Source organism: Phocoena phocoena, chromosome 13, assembly GCF_963924675.1.
Source record: "Phocoena phocoena chromosome 13, mPhoPho1.1, whole genome shotgun sequence".
Classification (NCBI taxonomy): Eukaryota; Metazoa; Chordata; class Mammalia; order Artiodactyla; family Phocoenidae; genus Phocoena; species Phocoena phocoena.
In genome coordinates, this window is record NC_089231.1 from 55,733,371 (window position 1) to 55,750,809 (window position 17,439).

General features: G+C 43.0%; 1 protein-coding gene across 2 annotated transcripts; it reads left to right on the top strand.

The window, feature by feature from the left end:
• The first annotated feature begins 1,287 nt into the window (after window positions 1-1,287).
• On the top strand, window positions 1,288-15,374 carry LOC136133324 (myosin regulatory light chain 12B). 2 transcript variants are annotated; one of them, XM_065890581.1, is made up of 4 exons: window positions 1,288-1,323; window positions 10,148-10,343; window positions 13,850-14,011; window positions 14,883-15,374. In XM_065890581.1, the coding sequence occupies exons 2-4, from the start codon at window positions 10,163-10,165 to the stop codon at window positions 15,053-15,055; spliced, it is 516 nt and encodes a 171-aa protein (XP_065746653.1). In that variant the 5' UTR covers window positions 1,288-1,323; window positions 10,148-10,162; the 3' UTR covers window positions 15,056-15,374. The 2 variants fall into 2 exon arrangements, with proteins under 2 accessions (XP_065746653.1, XP_065746654.1); XM_065890582.1 differs by lacking the exons at window positions 1,288-1,323; window positions 13,850-14,011 and having other exon boundaries at window positions 10,163-10,343; window positions 14,883-15,055.
• The last annotated feature ends 2,065 nt before the right edge of the window (window positions 15,375-17,439 follow it).

A 17,439-nucleotide genomic window follows, 5' to 3' on the forward strand; every position in this document is an offset into this window, starting at 1 on the left:
AGAAAATGCATTCAGTTAAGAACCTTGGGGCAGTGCTAACTCCGAGGACCACGGTATAAGCATCACCTGGGGCTTATTAGGAATGCAGATTCTTGCCCCACCCTCGACCTACTGAATCTGAATACCTGGGGCTGGGCTCCAGAATCTTTTACGTAGCCCCCAGGTTTTTCTTATTGGTGCTACTGTTTAAGAACTACTGCTATAGTGTTGAACACATGGTTCCTACCATATAGGAATTCCTGATCAAAGATATCTAATTTCTCATCAAACTTTTCTAGAATATAAGACTGGATTATTCGTTCATCTCCCTGCATCCCGCACACGTTCAGGCAATCACAAGTGCTCGACGAAGGTTTGCTATTAAGTTGACTATCTTCCATTATCCGGAAATAGTAGTATCTATCTGTAATATTCCAAGGTAAAGGAACTTGAAGGTTATAGGCACAAACAATATCTAGAACAAAAATTGAATTATGTAGCTTCGTGGTTTCGTTTTGACCAAGAGCATTATATAGTGTTTGCGCGTTTGTGTGTAAATCTGCATTGTCTTTAACAAACCAAAGGAAAGCAAATAACTTGAATAAAGCTTCCCTGTGGTTGAAAGGGGAAAACGTCACCAGCCGTGGCCTGTTAAGGGCGTAAACCTGATAATCTGAGGGGTAAAACAGGAAGGACAGAGGTAAATGATAGAACTCGGTCTGGGCGTGCAGTCTGTAAAGCAGGCGGAGACCGCTCGGCCGCAGCCCTCTTACCTTCCCCAGTGTGGCGCGGGACGGAACCTAAAAATTTGCTCGTTTTATCTGAAGTTCAAGTGTAACCAGGTGAGGTGTACTTTTACCTGCTAACTCGGGCAGCCCTGGGTGGGCGGCGCCCGCAGACCCCCAAACCTCGAGGGCTCGCGCCCGCCCAGCCGGGTCAAATTCCAGGCCGGCCCCGAGCCGGCCCGGGAATGCGGAAGGGCCGCGGGACACGCCGCGAGCGGCGGGGGAGGAGAGCGGGCCGCGGCGCCCCGGCCGCGCTGCGCCTGCCTCAGACCGCACGGCCCGCGAAACACCACGAAAACCCAAGCCGTGGTCGTCGGCCCCAGCCCTGCGCCCAGGTGAACAAGGTGGACGCGGCCTCGAGCGGAGCGAGAATCGCAGCGCATCCCCTCACCCGGGGTTGGATCCCGCCGCGACTTGCGGTGCGACTTCCGGTCCGCCTACCGAGGCAGGAAGTGCGGGCGTCGCCGCTCTAAAACTGCAGCCCCGCTGCAGTTCCGCGTTCTTCGCCTCGTTCGTCTCGAGTAGGCAGTGCGGCTTCTGGTGCTGGTGTCCGGCCGCGGTGAGTGGCGTTCGGCCCCCGCGCGCGACACACCTGGGGCCGCCCCGGTGCCCCGCCCCTCCGACCTCTCGTCGCCGCCAGACCCCGGCCAGCGTGCCGGCCGGCCGGCTGGCCGGCGGGCGGGGCGGGGCGGGGACTGCGGTACCTGTCGGTGGGGCAGGGAGGGTCGGCGAGGAGGTCCGGCCGCGGCCAGCCCGGGCCTGGACGTCGAGGGTACGGGAGGCTGGGGCAGATGGAACCGGGCTGGGGAACTGCCCTGCTGGCCGAGTCGGCCTGTCCCCTGCGCTGCGTCACCCGACGGCTTCACACACCTGGCGCCTCGGCGGCCGCAGCCCCGCTCCCCGCCGGCCCGGTCGGTGGGTTTGGGTGTCTGCTTAGTCCACAGGGCTGGATGCTTTGGGGGCACAGGGGTCCGCTGGTGCGTGGTTCTTGCCCGGAGCGCCAAGTTGATACCGGCTAAATGTAACGATTTCCATAGGAGTTGTGACTCTTCGCAGCACCTTGCATCTTGTAAAGATTTACTTCATTCGTGCTGACTGAAGAAGAGGACAAATAGCAAAAATCAGGAAAGGTTTTCTGAAAAAGAGAATCGTGACCTCATTGAAGGCCTTGGACTTAGCCCTGGTGGGGAGAACTTAGTATTTCTGGCTGTATCTGTGGTAGGAGGTAACAAGACCAAAAGTTCAAAAGGTGTGAATTGTGTCGTGTGAAAAGGAGACCAGCCCGAACGGAACAGAACTGTAATGAATAATAGTTGGAAATAGGTAGATCAGTGGGGCCTTGTCACGGATGTCTTGCAAACTTGATGAGAAATGAAAGATTATGTAAGAGGCATTCGGGAGTCATTTTGGATTCTTCACTAAGGGAGTGAGATGAAGAAAGGGGTGTTTAGAGGATTAGTTTGGCAGCCTTGGTTTTGGACGGATTTGCAGTGGTCCTTTGGTAAGAAAAGAATTGTAGCATTTTAGAATTCAAAACAAACTTATAGGTTATCTTTCGATTTATAATTGAAACCCAGCGAGGTGAGATAATTTGCCCAAGGTCACTTGAGGGGTTCACCTGCTGCCACCCATTTTCTCTGAGCATTAGGTGGACGTTCCTCATGGTTAAGTGCACGGCTTCTTGTTTGTTCTGGCTCTGTTGAATAAAACAGCTTCTGTGATGACCTACTCGGTACGCATTTATGCTTTAATGAGACTCAGTGTGGACAAGAGGAACTGCAGCTTCTGAAGGACAGGTCCCAGGTGAGGGTTGCTGGGCTTAGGAAAGATAAAAGGACTGGGATCCCCTAAATGGAGCCGGTTGTCCCTCTCCCAAGATTCGAAGACAGCATATATCTAGGGATGATTTTCATTGCCGGCAGCTTTGGGGTCTTTCTTCCCCGTTCCGCACTTTAGATGTGGTGGCTTCGCTTCTTACCCCCAACTAGCTCTCCACATTTTCATGGTGGAGAAATTCTGCCGCCTACATGCAGGATGTTCGGAGCTAGTGGTGCAAGCTCTGGGCTAGACTTCCTGAGTATGATCCTGCATCTAAGCTCTACGTTTTTCTAGCTGTGGCTGCAGACAGATTATTTATTCTCTTTGCCCTAATTTTTCATTTGAGAAATGGGGATAATAACAGTGCCTATGTAGTAAGTTGTTGTGAGAATTACATATATTAATACATATGAAATGCTTAGACCAGTGTCTAGCACATATTTAGCACTCTTATTAGTACTCTTTGTTCCAGGTACTTTTTGTTATGGATTTCTTGGGGAGAGTCCAGTGGAGTTTATGCTGAACCATGGGTAAACCATAGAGAAAAGCCATATTTTGCGGAGTCATATCCAGGGGGTGATGGGAATGTTGAAGAAGGGGTGACTCTGTTGCACTTAAAAGAGGAACCCACAGAACTTGGAGAGAAATCGAATAAAGGGAATTAAAATTTGCTAACCAGGAGTAGAAAATTTCCCTACCCAGTGCAAACTTAGCTGTGGCCCCTTTGAGGTTTTAAAAATTCTTTGGCTATAATTCTGAAATAAAGGCATTGCCCTATTGAATATTAAAAATGCCAAGGAAACACAACGGCTTTATTAGTTTTCTGTAGGTATATAACAAATTACCCCCAAACTTAGCACCTTAAGAAAACAATAAAGAGCTTCTGAGGGTCAGGAATTGCAGGGCAGCTTAGCTGGGCAGCTCTGGTCTGGCTCAGGATCTCCTGGAGTTGCAGTCCAGATGTCAGCTGGGTTTGCAGTCATTTGAAAGAGGATCAACCTCCAAGAGGTTCTGACTCACCTGGCTGGCAAGTTGGTGCTGGCTGTTGGCAGGAGGCCTCAGTTCCCTGCCACATGGACCTCTCCGTGGAGTTGTGTATAGTACCCTGTAGACCTGGTGCTGGCTTTCCCCAGATTGAGTGATCTGAGAGAGAGCATGGTAGAACCGGCAACATCTACAATATTATGACAAAGTCGCACTCCATCATTTTCACAATATCCTATTAGTTATGAAGGGTGGCAGAATATGCCACCCCAAGATAGGCCACTTTGGCATGAAGATTATTTTGAGCTGAAGGCAATTGAGAAGAAAGCAGACACAAGAAAGGCTCTTTGCCCTCCCCCAATGTGCCTAAAAGCAGGACACACATTTACAAAGGTGTTCTTTCCCTCTCTACCAGGCAGGACAAAGGTTACTCTCTGGAGACAACTTTAGACCCTTAATGGAGAAGGCCGTGACTTTAAATCTTGTTTATACTGTGCTTTTAACCTTCCATACCTAGCCTCTCCCCTCCACACATGCCTTTCTTCTTTTGGCTTCAGCTGAAGATGATATTTAAGCCAGAGTGCTAAGCCACCTCTGAGAGTTGGATTTTCCCTGGGTATCTACCCATGTATACATGAGGTATACGTGTTAATAAACGGTGTGTTTGTTTTTCTGTTATTAATCTGTTATTACAAGGCATCAGCCAAGAACTCAGAACCACGGTCAGTGCCTTCTAAGTGTTAACTCAGTGGTTCTCAACCGTCACTATATATTGGAATCACCTGCTGCATTTTAAAAATACAGATTCATAGACTTCACCTGTAGACATTCAGTTTCAGTTGTACTAGACCAGGACCTGGACATCACTTTTTAAAAACTTCCAAGATGGGACTTTCCCTGGCAGTCCAGTGGTTAAGACTTCGCCTTCCAATGCGGGGGGAGTGGGTTCAACCCCTGGTCAGGGAGCTAAGATCCCACGTGCCTCCTGTCCAAAAAACATAAAAAACAGAAGCAATATTGTAACAAAGACTTAAAAAAAAACTTCCAAGATGATTCTTATGTGCAGCCAAGATTGAAACCAGAGGTTAACTGTCGTGAGAGCCATATTTACCCGCCATGTGGTAGCAGCACCTAGCTGACTTAGATGTTTCATACGTAGCTAATAGAATATGCTCCATGAGCATCTTTTCCAGGCTTCCAATAAAGCCATATAGGCTGGATGAAGTTCACAAGGAGTTTCTGCTTATTAATGATTATAGTGCCCATGTTTTGATTTGCACATCAGTATAGCAGGTGATTTTGCAAAAATTTAGATTATGACCTAAATATGTTGACACCACAACTGCCTATAATACCAGTATTCCTATATCCCTGCCCTTGTTTAACCTCTAAAAATACTACATGTAACCTTTAGTTCACTCTATATCAGAAATATACAAAAATAATGAAATAAAAATTTTGAAGAGGAAGTAAGACTTTTGTTGATTCCCGTTAAGGCTTATTCGTTACCTTATATGCTATGTTCTAAATAGATATTTTTTGTAACTAAGGATGGGGTTTGGTGGGTTTTTTTCCTTTAATATTTATAGGTCAAGTAGTAATTTCACAGTCGTACGTAAAGATTTCAAGCCTTTACCTACCATGTCAAACCAAAGCCATGACTGATAGGAAATACTGCCATGTGATAAACCCAATTGCACGGTTGCAGGGAGGGCCATTCATATCTTATTTTCTTCCCATTCCACTGTGCACTTCTAGTCTATACATTGGTTTCCCCAGCATAGTTTGAATTTATTTGAAAACAGTTTCACTAGGAATTAAATTTAGAGGAAAGTAGCTGCTCAGAAATCAGTGTTGGACTATATTGGTAAGTACTGAAAGTTTAAGAAATTTTTTGTGGTAAAAAAAATAACTAGCAGAATTGTATGAGGTAAAAAATATATAGGTAAAATCACCTTTAACAAATGGAGTTGCATTCTAGCTCTGCCACCAGGTGACCTTGGGCAAGTTGTTTAATAACATATTTTGATATTCAGTTCCTCCATGTGTAAAGCAGGCATGTTGAATTTAGTGCACCCGAGTACCTAGCATAGGAGTCACTCAGCAAATGGTAGTAGCCATAAGTTGAGTAGACTTTTAATTCTCTCTGGTCCTAAGGCATTTGGGGGCTAGAAAAATAGCGAGAACAAATACATGAGTTAAACTGCATGGTGCCTTGGGAACATACTAGTACCAATAGTTTGGTGTTGCTGAAGGAAAAGTACAAAGCAGAGAATGGCTAGCGATGAGGCTGAAAGGTCATCCTAGAGCAGGGAAAGGTGTGTGTGCCATGCTCAGGAACTTGTACTTTGGCCTATAGGCAGTGGAGAGCCGACAAGTTCTCAAAAGGGAATGATATGGTCGTATTCATGTTTTACACACCTCTGGCTGGAAGATAAAGGATAGTCTAGAGGGGACCAAAAAGCAAGGAGGTTGGTTAGTTGGCCAATGAAATATTCTACACAAAGAGGTGATGAGGGCCCAGCAGAGGGTGGTGGCAGAAGAATGAGGAAGATGAGCAAGTCTGATGAATATTTAAGAGGCAGGCTTGGTTCATCAGTGAGAGGGATGAGTCGGGGATGACTTGCATGTTTCTGGCTTGGTGAGGGCGTAAACGATGGTGCCATTAACTGACAGGAAACAGAAAGTTGAGAAAGTTTAGGAGGGGAAGATAATGAATTTTGTTTCTAACACGTTGATTCTGAATGTCTGGGATATCAAAATGGGTGCCTTTCACAAGCACAATTGGCTGTTTGATTCCACAGCTCAAGGGAAGGGTCAGCCCTGAGGATACAGACGTGGGAGTCATAGGTGTTGTCAGAACAGTGAGAGCCGATGAGATCATCTAAGGAACACAGAGTGAAAAGAATTTAATAAGCTATGGACTATGAGAATACTCGGAAACGTGAATATTAAAGTGAGTGGAGAAGATAAGAGCCTAACAAGAAGATGGAGGAGGACCAGGCATAGAAATAGAACTGAGAGGAGGTTGGTGTCACCAAGTCAAATACAGCATTTTACTGAAACTAAATGTGATCTTCAGAAGTCTCCCTTGTTAGAGTGTAAAGTCTTAAAGGCTGGGAACCTTGGGCTTTCGTTCCATTGGGACAGTTCATTTCTACTGTTACAGTTCATCAAGGCCAAGAGTTGTTGAGGCCTGAAGAGAAGAGGGATAAAATGGTGTCAAATATAGCAGAATGGTCCAAGGAGACTTAGACCAGATTTGACAATTGGAAAGCACTTGCAAATAGAGAAGAGAAAGCCAGATTGTGATGAGTGGGAAGTGAGAAAGTGGAGAAAGCCAAGATATTTATCTCAGAAGGTAAGGACAGAGAGGGTGGTAGTTTCTTTGGGCGCCAGAGTTCTCTTTAGATTGACTGTTTTGCAACAACCTTGCCTCACTTTTCAGGTGAGGTTTTATTATCAGTTGATATTTTCTGTGTGTACTTTGTATATTTATATACAAATACAAATGTGCACTGGTTTTAAATGAAGTACAGAGAAAACGTAAACTTTTTCTTTTTAAAGAGATTATGGTGTCATTTCATTGAGCCATACCTGCTCTGTAACAGGTTTTGAATGGCAGCTCAGACTTGCTCCCGGTATAATGGCTTTTCTAGCCTTACTGGGTTACCTCCTCATTCTCGTTCCCAGGCATTTTCCGTAATAAAGATCCTTGCATGTGCAGTCTCTTCTTGGCATCAGCTTCTTGGAGAACTCCAACTAAGTTTCAAAAATGTTTAAATATAATATACTTTTGGGTTAGCTGTAGCGTTTGCATGAAACAACTGATTATTTTTTAAAAATAAAGATTTTCTCTTTGGGAGGTTTTTCTAAATGACTACTGCAGACATAGTTTGCTGATACTGAGGGAGAGAACTAATTCTTGGCTTCAGATCTACTGTCTTTTATATCTTGAATCTTGAAGAAATAGAATCATAGAATTTTTAGCATGAGAAAGAATTTTAATCCAGCAGTTTTGGAATGTGAGGAAGAATTAAAGCAGTCAAGTGCCTTGCTAGTGGACCACATTCTGTCTCGGATTGAACCTTCAATATAACTAAGGTCACATGACTAGCTAGTTACAGGAAGGAGAAGGAATTAACATTTACTCAGGCCATGTATGCCGGGAGGGGAAGGAGTTGAAATGTTAAAGTAAGGACTCAAAGGCTGATGTGCTTCAAAACTGCAAACAGGGCTTCCCTGGTGGCACAGTGGTTGAAAGTCCATCTGCCGAGGCAGGGGACACGGGTTCGTGCCCGCGTCTGGGAAGATCCCACATGCCGCGGAGCTGCTGGGCCGGCTAAGCCTGCGCGTCCGGAGCCTGTGCTCCGCAATGGGAGAGACCACAACAGTGAGAGGCCTGTGTACCGCAAAAAAAAAAACTGCAAACAAACTAAAACAATGTAGGTTAAAAGTCCAAGACCGGAAGTCCCGGAGACCCAGGTCCAGAATTCCCTTGCCCAGCCACTGCCCTCACCAGTCATCTGCTTTCACAGTGCAGAGTTAGAGAACAGTCCCCAAGGCCACCCTGATTTCTGACACCAATTCCAAGTTTCATTCCCCAAGACGACCCTCAGGTTCAGTAATTTGCTAGAACTTACAGAACTCACTGAAAGCTGTTACACCTATGGTTATGGTTTACTGCAGTAAAAGGATTCAGATTAAAGTCAACCAAGGGAAGAGACTCGTGGTATGGAGTCCAGGAGAATTCCAAATGCTTAGCTTCCAGTGGTCCTTTCCATGGGCAGTGTTGACCTCTCCTGGCAGCAAGGCGTGACGGTGAGCATGGAGTATGGCCTGCCAGAGAGCTTGCTTGACCCTTCATAGCCATAGTTTTTTACCGCGGCTCTGTCCCCTAGATACTGTCCCCGCTCCTAGGCTGACTTCAGTCTCCAGTTCCTCTAGAGGCCAAGCTGATTAACACTGACCCAGAGCCCCCATGATAAATCACATTGTTAGACTCTCTGGTGTGACCCAAGACCCCAGATATACCAGGCAGAACATTCTAAGAGCTTAGAGATTACCTCCCAGGAGCTAAGGACAGAGGCCACACCTCTCTTACAAGGGGCATTGATTTTTTTTTTTTTTTTAACCTAGGTATTACCTACCTCATAGGGCAGTTGTGAACATTGAATACGAAAGACAGTGGAGCAAACAATTATTCTGGTGTCCATGGGTTTTCAAGAAATGGTGAAGCTGAGATTCAGACTCAAGATTTTTCTGATTCCAAAGCCAGGAGTATTTTTGTGTTGTATTTATTTACATCATTTAAAACTGCAAATAAAAATGGAATGAGAAGGGAATTCCCTGGCGGTCAGTGGTTAGGACTCGGAGCTTTCACAGCCAGGGCCCGGGTTCAGTCTTCCGTTGGGAAACTAAGATCCTGCAAGCCACGTGGTGGCCCAAAGAAAAAAAAAAAAAAATGGAATGAGAAGTGTCCATTCTTTTTGACATTTAAAACATTGGTGGCTTTCAGTAGAGTATCGGGCCACCACTAAAGGTGTATTATGGAGAATTGAGGAGTGATTGGGAAGATGAGAAAATGGAGAGAGTTGAGTAGTAGAGTACTATTCTAAAAGTTTTGTCAAGGGAAAGGGGAAATGAGGATGTAGCTAGAAGGGATACAAGACTAAAGATACATTTTGATGAATTTTTTTAAAAAAAATATTTATTTATTTTGGCTGCACTGGGTCTTAGTTGTGGCATGTGGAATATTTAGTTGTGGTACGCGGGATCTTTAGTTGCAGCATGTGGATTTCTTAGTTGCGGCATGCATGTGGGATCTAGTTCCCTGACCAGGGATCGAACCTGGGCCCTCTGCATTGGGAGTGCAGAGTCTCATCCACTGGATCACCAGGGAAGTCCCATTGATGTTTTTTATTAAATGAGAGCCTTTTGAGCATGTACCTTATAGTAACTATACTAGTCTCTTTGCATATGTTATCTCATTTAATTCTCACTTGCATTAGAGTAGATATTGTGTTTCACTGTAAAACTGAGGGTTGAGTGAGGTTCCCTGGTTTTCAGACCATTTTGTGGAAGAAACCAAGACTCAGAGAGGTTATGCAGTATTGGTAGTAAATGAAGTTAAAAGCTGTACCTACTGCATAGGATTGTTGTGAGGGTTAAGTGGGACCATCCTTGTGAAAGTAAGATGTCCGCTTTGGAGCCTTTCTCTTTAGGGGAGCCCCCTGCCCTCATAACAGCGCTTGGCATGTAGTAGCACCCGGTAAATGCGGTCTATTGCTATGTGCTTTAAAACTCATTCACATTTAATAAAAATGAGGTTCGTGAAATTTGGGATGAAGCCACATCAATAATTTCTATTCTGTTTCTTCAAAACTGCTTTTGTCCTAGCTGTTTAATCGTGACATTGGAAATAAAGTTTATATGTATATTCCCACCCAAATAAAGTAATAATTCTACAATACATTGAAATATTTTTTCTCACTGACTTTAGGTGTTGTTGAGTTCTTTTTTTTTGCTTTATGTTTTTATGCATTCGGTTTTGCTTTATGTTCTTTTCTTTTTAACTCTAGGATTAAACCACCACCATGTCTAGCAAAAAGGCAAAGACCAAGACCAAGAAGCGCCCCCAGCGCGCAACCTCCAACGTGTTTGCCATGTTTGACCAGTCACAGATTCAGGAGTTCAAGGAGGCCTTCAACATGATCGATCAGAACAGAGATGGTTTCATCGACAAGGAAGACTTACATGATATGCTTGCTTCTCTAGGTAGACTTTTATGTTCTTAATATTCCTGCTTCCCCAAAATAATTAGCGTTTTATGAATTATTTTTTGTGTGATGTACAGATATTAATCTCCTGGTCTCAAAGGTCTCTTGAGAGATGTTGGGTGGGAGGCACCATACTGAGGCTTGGCCCGTCATAAGAGGATACGCCTTCAGGGGTGGGGGCCTGGCTGCCACTGTGGCTAGGCAGGCTTCTGTTCCTGTTAGCTAAATATGATAGGTCTACAAGGTGAAAAGCCAGGGGATGACTAGATGGCAAGATACCAGAATCTTAAACAAAAAGTGTGGACAATAATATAATGTATTAAGTAATAAAAGTTGAGGACAGGTTATATGACAGAGGTGACGGTCATAAGTGATAACGACCATCTCAGGGAGGAAGGGCAGTGCTCCTAAAAAAAGGGAACACAGGGAAGGGGGCTTCCACAATTTATATATTTTTTTTATAATTAAAGAAAATAAAATGTAAAGATAGAAGATTATCGATTTATTTTTACACATTTATTTAGCTATAGTTGATTTACAATATTGTGTTAGTTTCAGGTGTACAGCTTCAGATTCTTTTCCACTGTAGATTTATTACAAGATATTAAGTATAGTTACTTGTGCTATGCAGTAAATCCTGTTGTTTATCTATTTTTTGTATAGTGGTGTGTATCTGTTAATCCCAAATTCCCAGTTTATCCCTCTCCTACCTTTCCCCTTTGGTAACCGTAAGTTTGTTTTCTATGTCTGTGAGTCTGTTTCTGTTTTGTAAATAAGTTGATATATAATTTTTTTTTTAATTCCACATACAAGTGATATGTAACATTTGTCTTTGCCTGCCTAACTTACTTCAGTTAGTATGATAATCTCTAGATCCATCCATGTTGCTGCAAATGGCAATATTTCATTTAAAGATACAGGATTTAAAGCAAACATAAACTGCCCTTTGTCATTCTGGCTATGTCGGTGTTAATTTACTGTTCCTTATATGATTTTGTTATTTTGATCTTAAGGAAAGAGGGGAAAGTCCTCCATGTCCTGCCTGAATTGGCACTGATTTTACAGTTGGAAGAAAGGAGTATCAAGTCAGGGGGTTCTTGATAGGCCAGAATGACGGGCAGGAAAGGGGGCACAAGTCAGGGATGGCCCACAGGTAGGCTCTGCACGCTAACGTTTCTGTGTCTGACCATGAGCCAGAAAGGGCAGTTCAAGGGCCAGAGGACAAAGAGAGAGAATTTTGTTACTTTTTTCTTTTTAGTAACCACATGATTTTGTTCGTCTCTTTTATTTTTTTCTCCTAGCGTGTTATTTTGAAATTTTTTAAGCCTATAAAAAGTTGAAAGAACGGTATAATGAACACGCATCCATCCTTTACCCAGATTCACGAGCTGTTAACATTTTGCAACATTGCCTTTATTCAGAGTGAGAGTTGAGTCTTGCAACATGGCCTTTATTCAGAGTGAGAGTTGAGTCAAGATACTGATCTGACTTGTTGACTTGCAGGTGGGGTGGATCCCAGTGTTTTCCACACTCTGAATAGCTAAGTACTAAGTGTCCTTTGGGGAGCAGGTCACTACTGAAGAAGGCCACCGAGGAGAATTGAGGGCCTGAGTTGTATTACAAAGATCGAACACTCAAGCCTATCCCCTGGTCCTAGTAGATGCTCAGTTAATTTTTGTTGGATGAATGAGTGATGGTAGAGTAAGAGACTGACTTTTGGGGACTTCCATTTTGGGGAATGCCATGCCTTTAGAGATACATATTTACCTTTTAAATCAACAAATTATATTAGATGCCTTGATGTCCATAGGTGCTTAGCCTAAGCCAATTCACTTTAAGTCCCTGTGTCTTTTTCGTACCCATGTTCTCTTGACACCTTTGGGTTACACTTTTTACCCCAAAAAGTTGCTGCAAGAGAGTCGGGTTAAATCTGGAGGTAGAAAAGTAGTCCTTTTTAGCTACTTTCACTTACTCGAAGAATCTTGAGATTAATTTTGGGCTAATTTTGTATCGATATGTTGAATAGGTATAATGAGTAAAGGTTGTAATGCAGTAAGACAGATGCCAACTTGGCATTTAATTTCACCCAAATTCCTGGGAGTAAAACTTACATATGAACCATAATTCTAGATTTGACTGTCATTAGCACTTAGTTGGGTATAATAGTGAGATGCTGACATGGATGCTCTTTTCATGGAGAATCATACAAACTTAATGTTGGAAGGGAACTTTCAGATACCAAGTTTAACTAGTCCATTAAACCCTAGACAGTTTCCACCTTGTCCCAGGGCACACAGTCAGTGGCAGAACTGGGATTCAAACCCACTATTCCAGACCCTTCATTCAGTGCTGCTTTTCTGCACCAGGTGGACCTCACAAATGCCAGGACAAAGAGAAGCTCTTTGTTACTCCCACCATATGTGGCCATTCCAGGGGAATTTCTCCCAACTTCGAGGGGAGGGTCAAGGGAGTTCCCTCACCACCATACCAGAAGAGGGAGAAGTGTCCTTGGTTGGAACTGAGATTAAGATTTCCCATCATGAACAATACTAAACAAGACTATATTTCAGCAGTACGAGTAAACAGCATCTGGGGATATGTCTGACAACCAAATAGAACATAACATTGTTTAAAATGAGCTCCCAGGGACTTCCCTGGTGGTGCAGTGGTTGAGAATCCGCCTGCCAGTGCAGGGGACACGGGTTCGAGCCCTGGTCCAAGAAGATCCCACATGCCACGGAGCACCTAAGCCCAGGTACCGCAACTACTGAACCTGCACTCTAGAGCCTACGTGCCACACTACTGAAGCCCGCGTGCCTAGAGCCTGTGCTCCGCAACAAGAGAAGCCACCGCAATGAGAAGCCCGCGCACCACAACGAAGAGTAGCCCCCGCTCGCCGCAACTAGAGAAAGCCCACACGCAGCAACGAAGACCCAATGCAGCCATAAATAAATAATAAATAGATTAATTAATTAATTAATTTTAAATAATAAAATAAGCTCCCAGTTCTAAACCAACCTAATAGTTTCAGGTTAACTGACCAACTTATAAATTGTTTGAAGCATACCAATTATAGGCAACTTACTGCAGTTAGAAATATGAATATTTAGATTTTTTAAATAACCAGTATTGAAATGCCCTGATGGGTCTTTAATGTTATCAGCATTCAAGATGTAGTAATGTGGCATTACCTGGTTCATAGTTTCATGTGTGTGTTTTATTTTTAATGAAAAATAGTGAAGGAAAAGTTGCAGGAAGTATCAGTGAATGGACAGTATTCAACCTAAGCCCAGAATGCCTTTTATTTATGATGTATCAAAGATTTTTTTATGTTGTTAAAAATTGTCTTTTTTAAATGTTCTTAATGTAAGTTAATTGAAATATTAGTTTCGTGTGATGGTGATGTAACTTTTAAAAATATGTTGGGGAACATAACAATAACAGAATAATTATTTATTGAAATGAGTTCTTCGTCCTTAAATGTTAAAATGTGCGATTTTCTAGGGAAGAATCCAACCGATGCGTACCTCGAAGCCATGATGAATGAGGCTCCAGGGCCAATTAACTTCACCATGTTCCTTACCATGTTTGGGGAGAAGCTGAATGGCACAGACCCAGAAGATGTCATCAGAAACGCTTTTGCTTGCTTTGATGAAGAAGCAACTGGTGAGCACTCTTTGTTTATGCCCAGCCTCATTCCAGACTATGTGAAACACTTTTTAGGGAATGAGAAAGATGAGCAAAATATAAATTTTTAAAAATGAGTAGAGGGAAACTATTATTTACGATAGGACAGTCGACCAAGAATGGCTAGAACACAGGGTAGGTCATAAAGCTAAACGGTTTGTGGTGTTAATCTTTGAATCTGGTTCTGAGCTTCCTGGAAGTCAAAGGGAGAATTTTCTTTTAAATAGTGTTTCTTAGACAATATACTGCTTCAAGAAACTTTAAGTTTCACCAGAAAGTATAGTTAACTAACTTGGACAATTAAAATCTTCGTTTTTTCCCCCTTATTATTTAAAAATGTGTGAAGAAAGCCCTGCTGTTCCGTTTTCTGATTTCTCTCATTTTCCCCTTTGCTTCTGCGTTAACCCTCTGCTCAGCCACGCGCATCGCCTCCTCACATACACCTCGCATCCTCCTTCCTGCTTCCCCCTTGCAACCTATTAAAACTGCACCGTCCTTCGTGCACGTTTGGTCTTGGCAACGCTGCCCTTTTGTTCTGGGTATCTGCCTTTTTTTTTTTTTTTAATATCTCTGAAATACAAGGTATTTTTTTCTCCTCTGGAAAATACTCGCTTCAAATTAATTTTGTAAGCGTATGATCTACTAACTGACTTTGTAAATGATTTAATCTAATATTAATAAAGAACTCTAAAAATAATAGGAAAAGATAAGGATATGGTTATATATTGCTTTATATTGTTCAGGTAAACATGTTTGTTCTGAAATATCTTGTAAGATTGACGTAGTTGAGAACCAAATCATTAAAGTGCCGGGAAGTGTTTGCAACTCCCCTTTTTCTGCTGCCTTCCAGGCACCATTCAGGAGGATTACCTTCGAGAGCTGCTGACCACGATGGGAGATCGGTTTACAGATGAGGAAGTGGATGAGCTGTATAGAGAAGCACCTATCGACAAAAAGGGGAATTTCAATTACATCGAGTTCACGCGCATCCTTAAACATGGAGCGAAAGACAAAGATGATTGAAAAGAACTTGAGTTAAGACTTTCCAATTACTTTGTCTTACTCTGTTTTATTTCCCAGACACTTCCCCCCTCATAGACCTGTTGCATGCAACTTAGTTTCACAGCTTTGCCTCTTTTTCGGTGTATTTATTCTAGACCTTTCTGCCACTTAGCACTTGTATAATCAGACTGCAAATGAGGATGAGGTTGTAAATTGTATTGAGAAAAAGCATTGCGAATAAAAATCAACAAATGTGAAAGCCCAGGAAAATATATCCGGTATTTCTGGTTTTGCTGGATTTTTACATTTTTATATAATAAAAATGCTATTTTGAAATAAAGATTATGCTGACTCAGATGTAATATAATGGAAAGTTAAATAACTGGTAGTTGGAGGTAGTCCTTTTTTTAGATTTTCAAGTTCATATAATTCAGATTCCATAGTAAAACTGATTGTTCACATGTATGGGACAGTGTTCTTCAGTATAAGTTAAGTAACATCATTATACAGTAAAAACTGGTTGTACCTTAGTTTCTTTCATGCTTCTGGTAAGTCAGATGTTTAAATTATTGAATGATAAATATAGAATGTATCTGAGAAAACACTGAATGTTTTACTGATTTGAGTCTAGGAACATGAGGCGAACTTCTGAAGAAAAGAATAGTTATTATTGAACGTTTACAGTGTGTAAAGCATTGCATGTAGACAATTTTCATTGACTCTTCCCAGCACCCTTGTGGGATAGAATTTTATTAGCCCTGTATTTCAAGGGGAAGAACTGAGCACCAGGGAGTCAAGTGATTGATCTGAGTCTCTGTCAGAGCTGGGACTCCAGGCCAGGGCGCCCCACTCCAGAGTGTGGATTCTGGGACCACTGTGCTGTCTCTGAAAAGCCCCAAATGCCTAAAAGGTCAAGATATTTCCATTACATTCTAACATAGTTTTGTAGTCATTATTGAAATTTAAAATAACTTGGGGACATTGATTGTTGGAACAGAATTTCAGAAAATTCTATCCAGGTGAAAAATAGAGGACCAAAGATTATAAGCAATACAATCTTCCAACCGCCTTCAGTTGGAAGGTGGTTCACATAGTGTAGAGTGTAGACTGGATGGAAGGTCTGAAAACCATACAGACAAGGCTGCTATGAGCTCGCTTAACATCCTCAAGGCCAAGCAATATGAGAAGTAGGAGAGAAAAACCTAAAAAAAGAAAAAAATCCATTTAAAAAAAAAGTTTCCCAACGTTGTTCAACACCTATTCCCTCTTAAATGTATTGATATTCTATCTCCTTAAAGTCGACGCATTTACACGTCGTTTAACATTTGTGCTTCCGAGCTTGCTGTGGTAGGCAAATCCTTGCTATCAATTAATTTTTCTAGGTTTTTCATCATCTTTAAAAGGAGCAGTTCCACTCTCGTGGTCTAGTACAAGAGAAGTGCTTTGCAGTTCATAAGAGCTTTCGCACTTATGACCTAATCCTCACCGCCCATGAGGTAAGTAGGGCAAGTAATATCCCTGCTTTTCATATGAGAGCTGAAGTTTAGAGCAGCCAAAGCACCTGTCCAAGGTCCCACAAGAATAAGAATCCACATCTGGCTCCCTTTTCTACTTCCAAGCGTAAAGTCACATGCAGTGTCAAAACCAGAATCACCGTGTGTAGAAGGAGAAGGGGAAGCGTACTGGGATCATTTTGACTGTCATTAACAAATACTTATCAGTCACCTGTTACGTGCCAGGTACTGTTCTCTGTTGGGGATAACTGGGGGGGCAGGACAAACAAGGACGCCACCCTCCTGGGGCTCAGCTCCTTAGTGGGAGATCAGGAAGGCACCTCTAAGTATCGTGGGACACAGAACTTGAGCAAGTGCAGAGAGGGCCTCTGAGGTGAGATCTGAATCACGAGAAGAGGGTCCCCGTGTGGAGGTCAGGGAGGATGTTCCACTCACAGGGGACGGTCCTTCCAAGGCAGGCGCTGGCGGAAGCACTGGGAGAGCTCAAGGGGAGGACATAAGGATGGTGTTTGCTGCGTGGTCTACGTGCAGAATCAGGGCTTTGGGCAGGGAAGAAATGTGAATTATGTTTTAAAAACTCAACCTTGCTGCTGAGTATAGAATGGAGGGCAAGAGTAGCAGCAAGAAGACTTCCAGTTAGGAGGCTATCACTACGGTCCAGGCAAGTCAAGAGGGTGGCTTGGTCTCCAGATGGTCGCGCAGGTGGCTCTGCTACCTGACCTACTTACTCTGTTCCAGCCTTTTCTTGTCACCAGCTCTCTGGCATCATTTTAACTGCATTTATTCTTTTGCTCTGCTTAAAGGCAGATTTGAGAAGATTGGGAGGTTGAAAAAGTTTTCAAGATTAAAAACAAGAAAAACTGTCTCTTGAATGCCTTATGTTGACCTGAC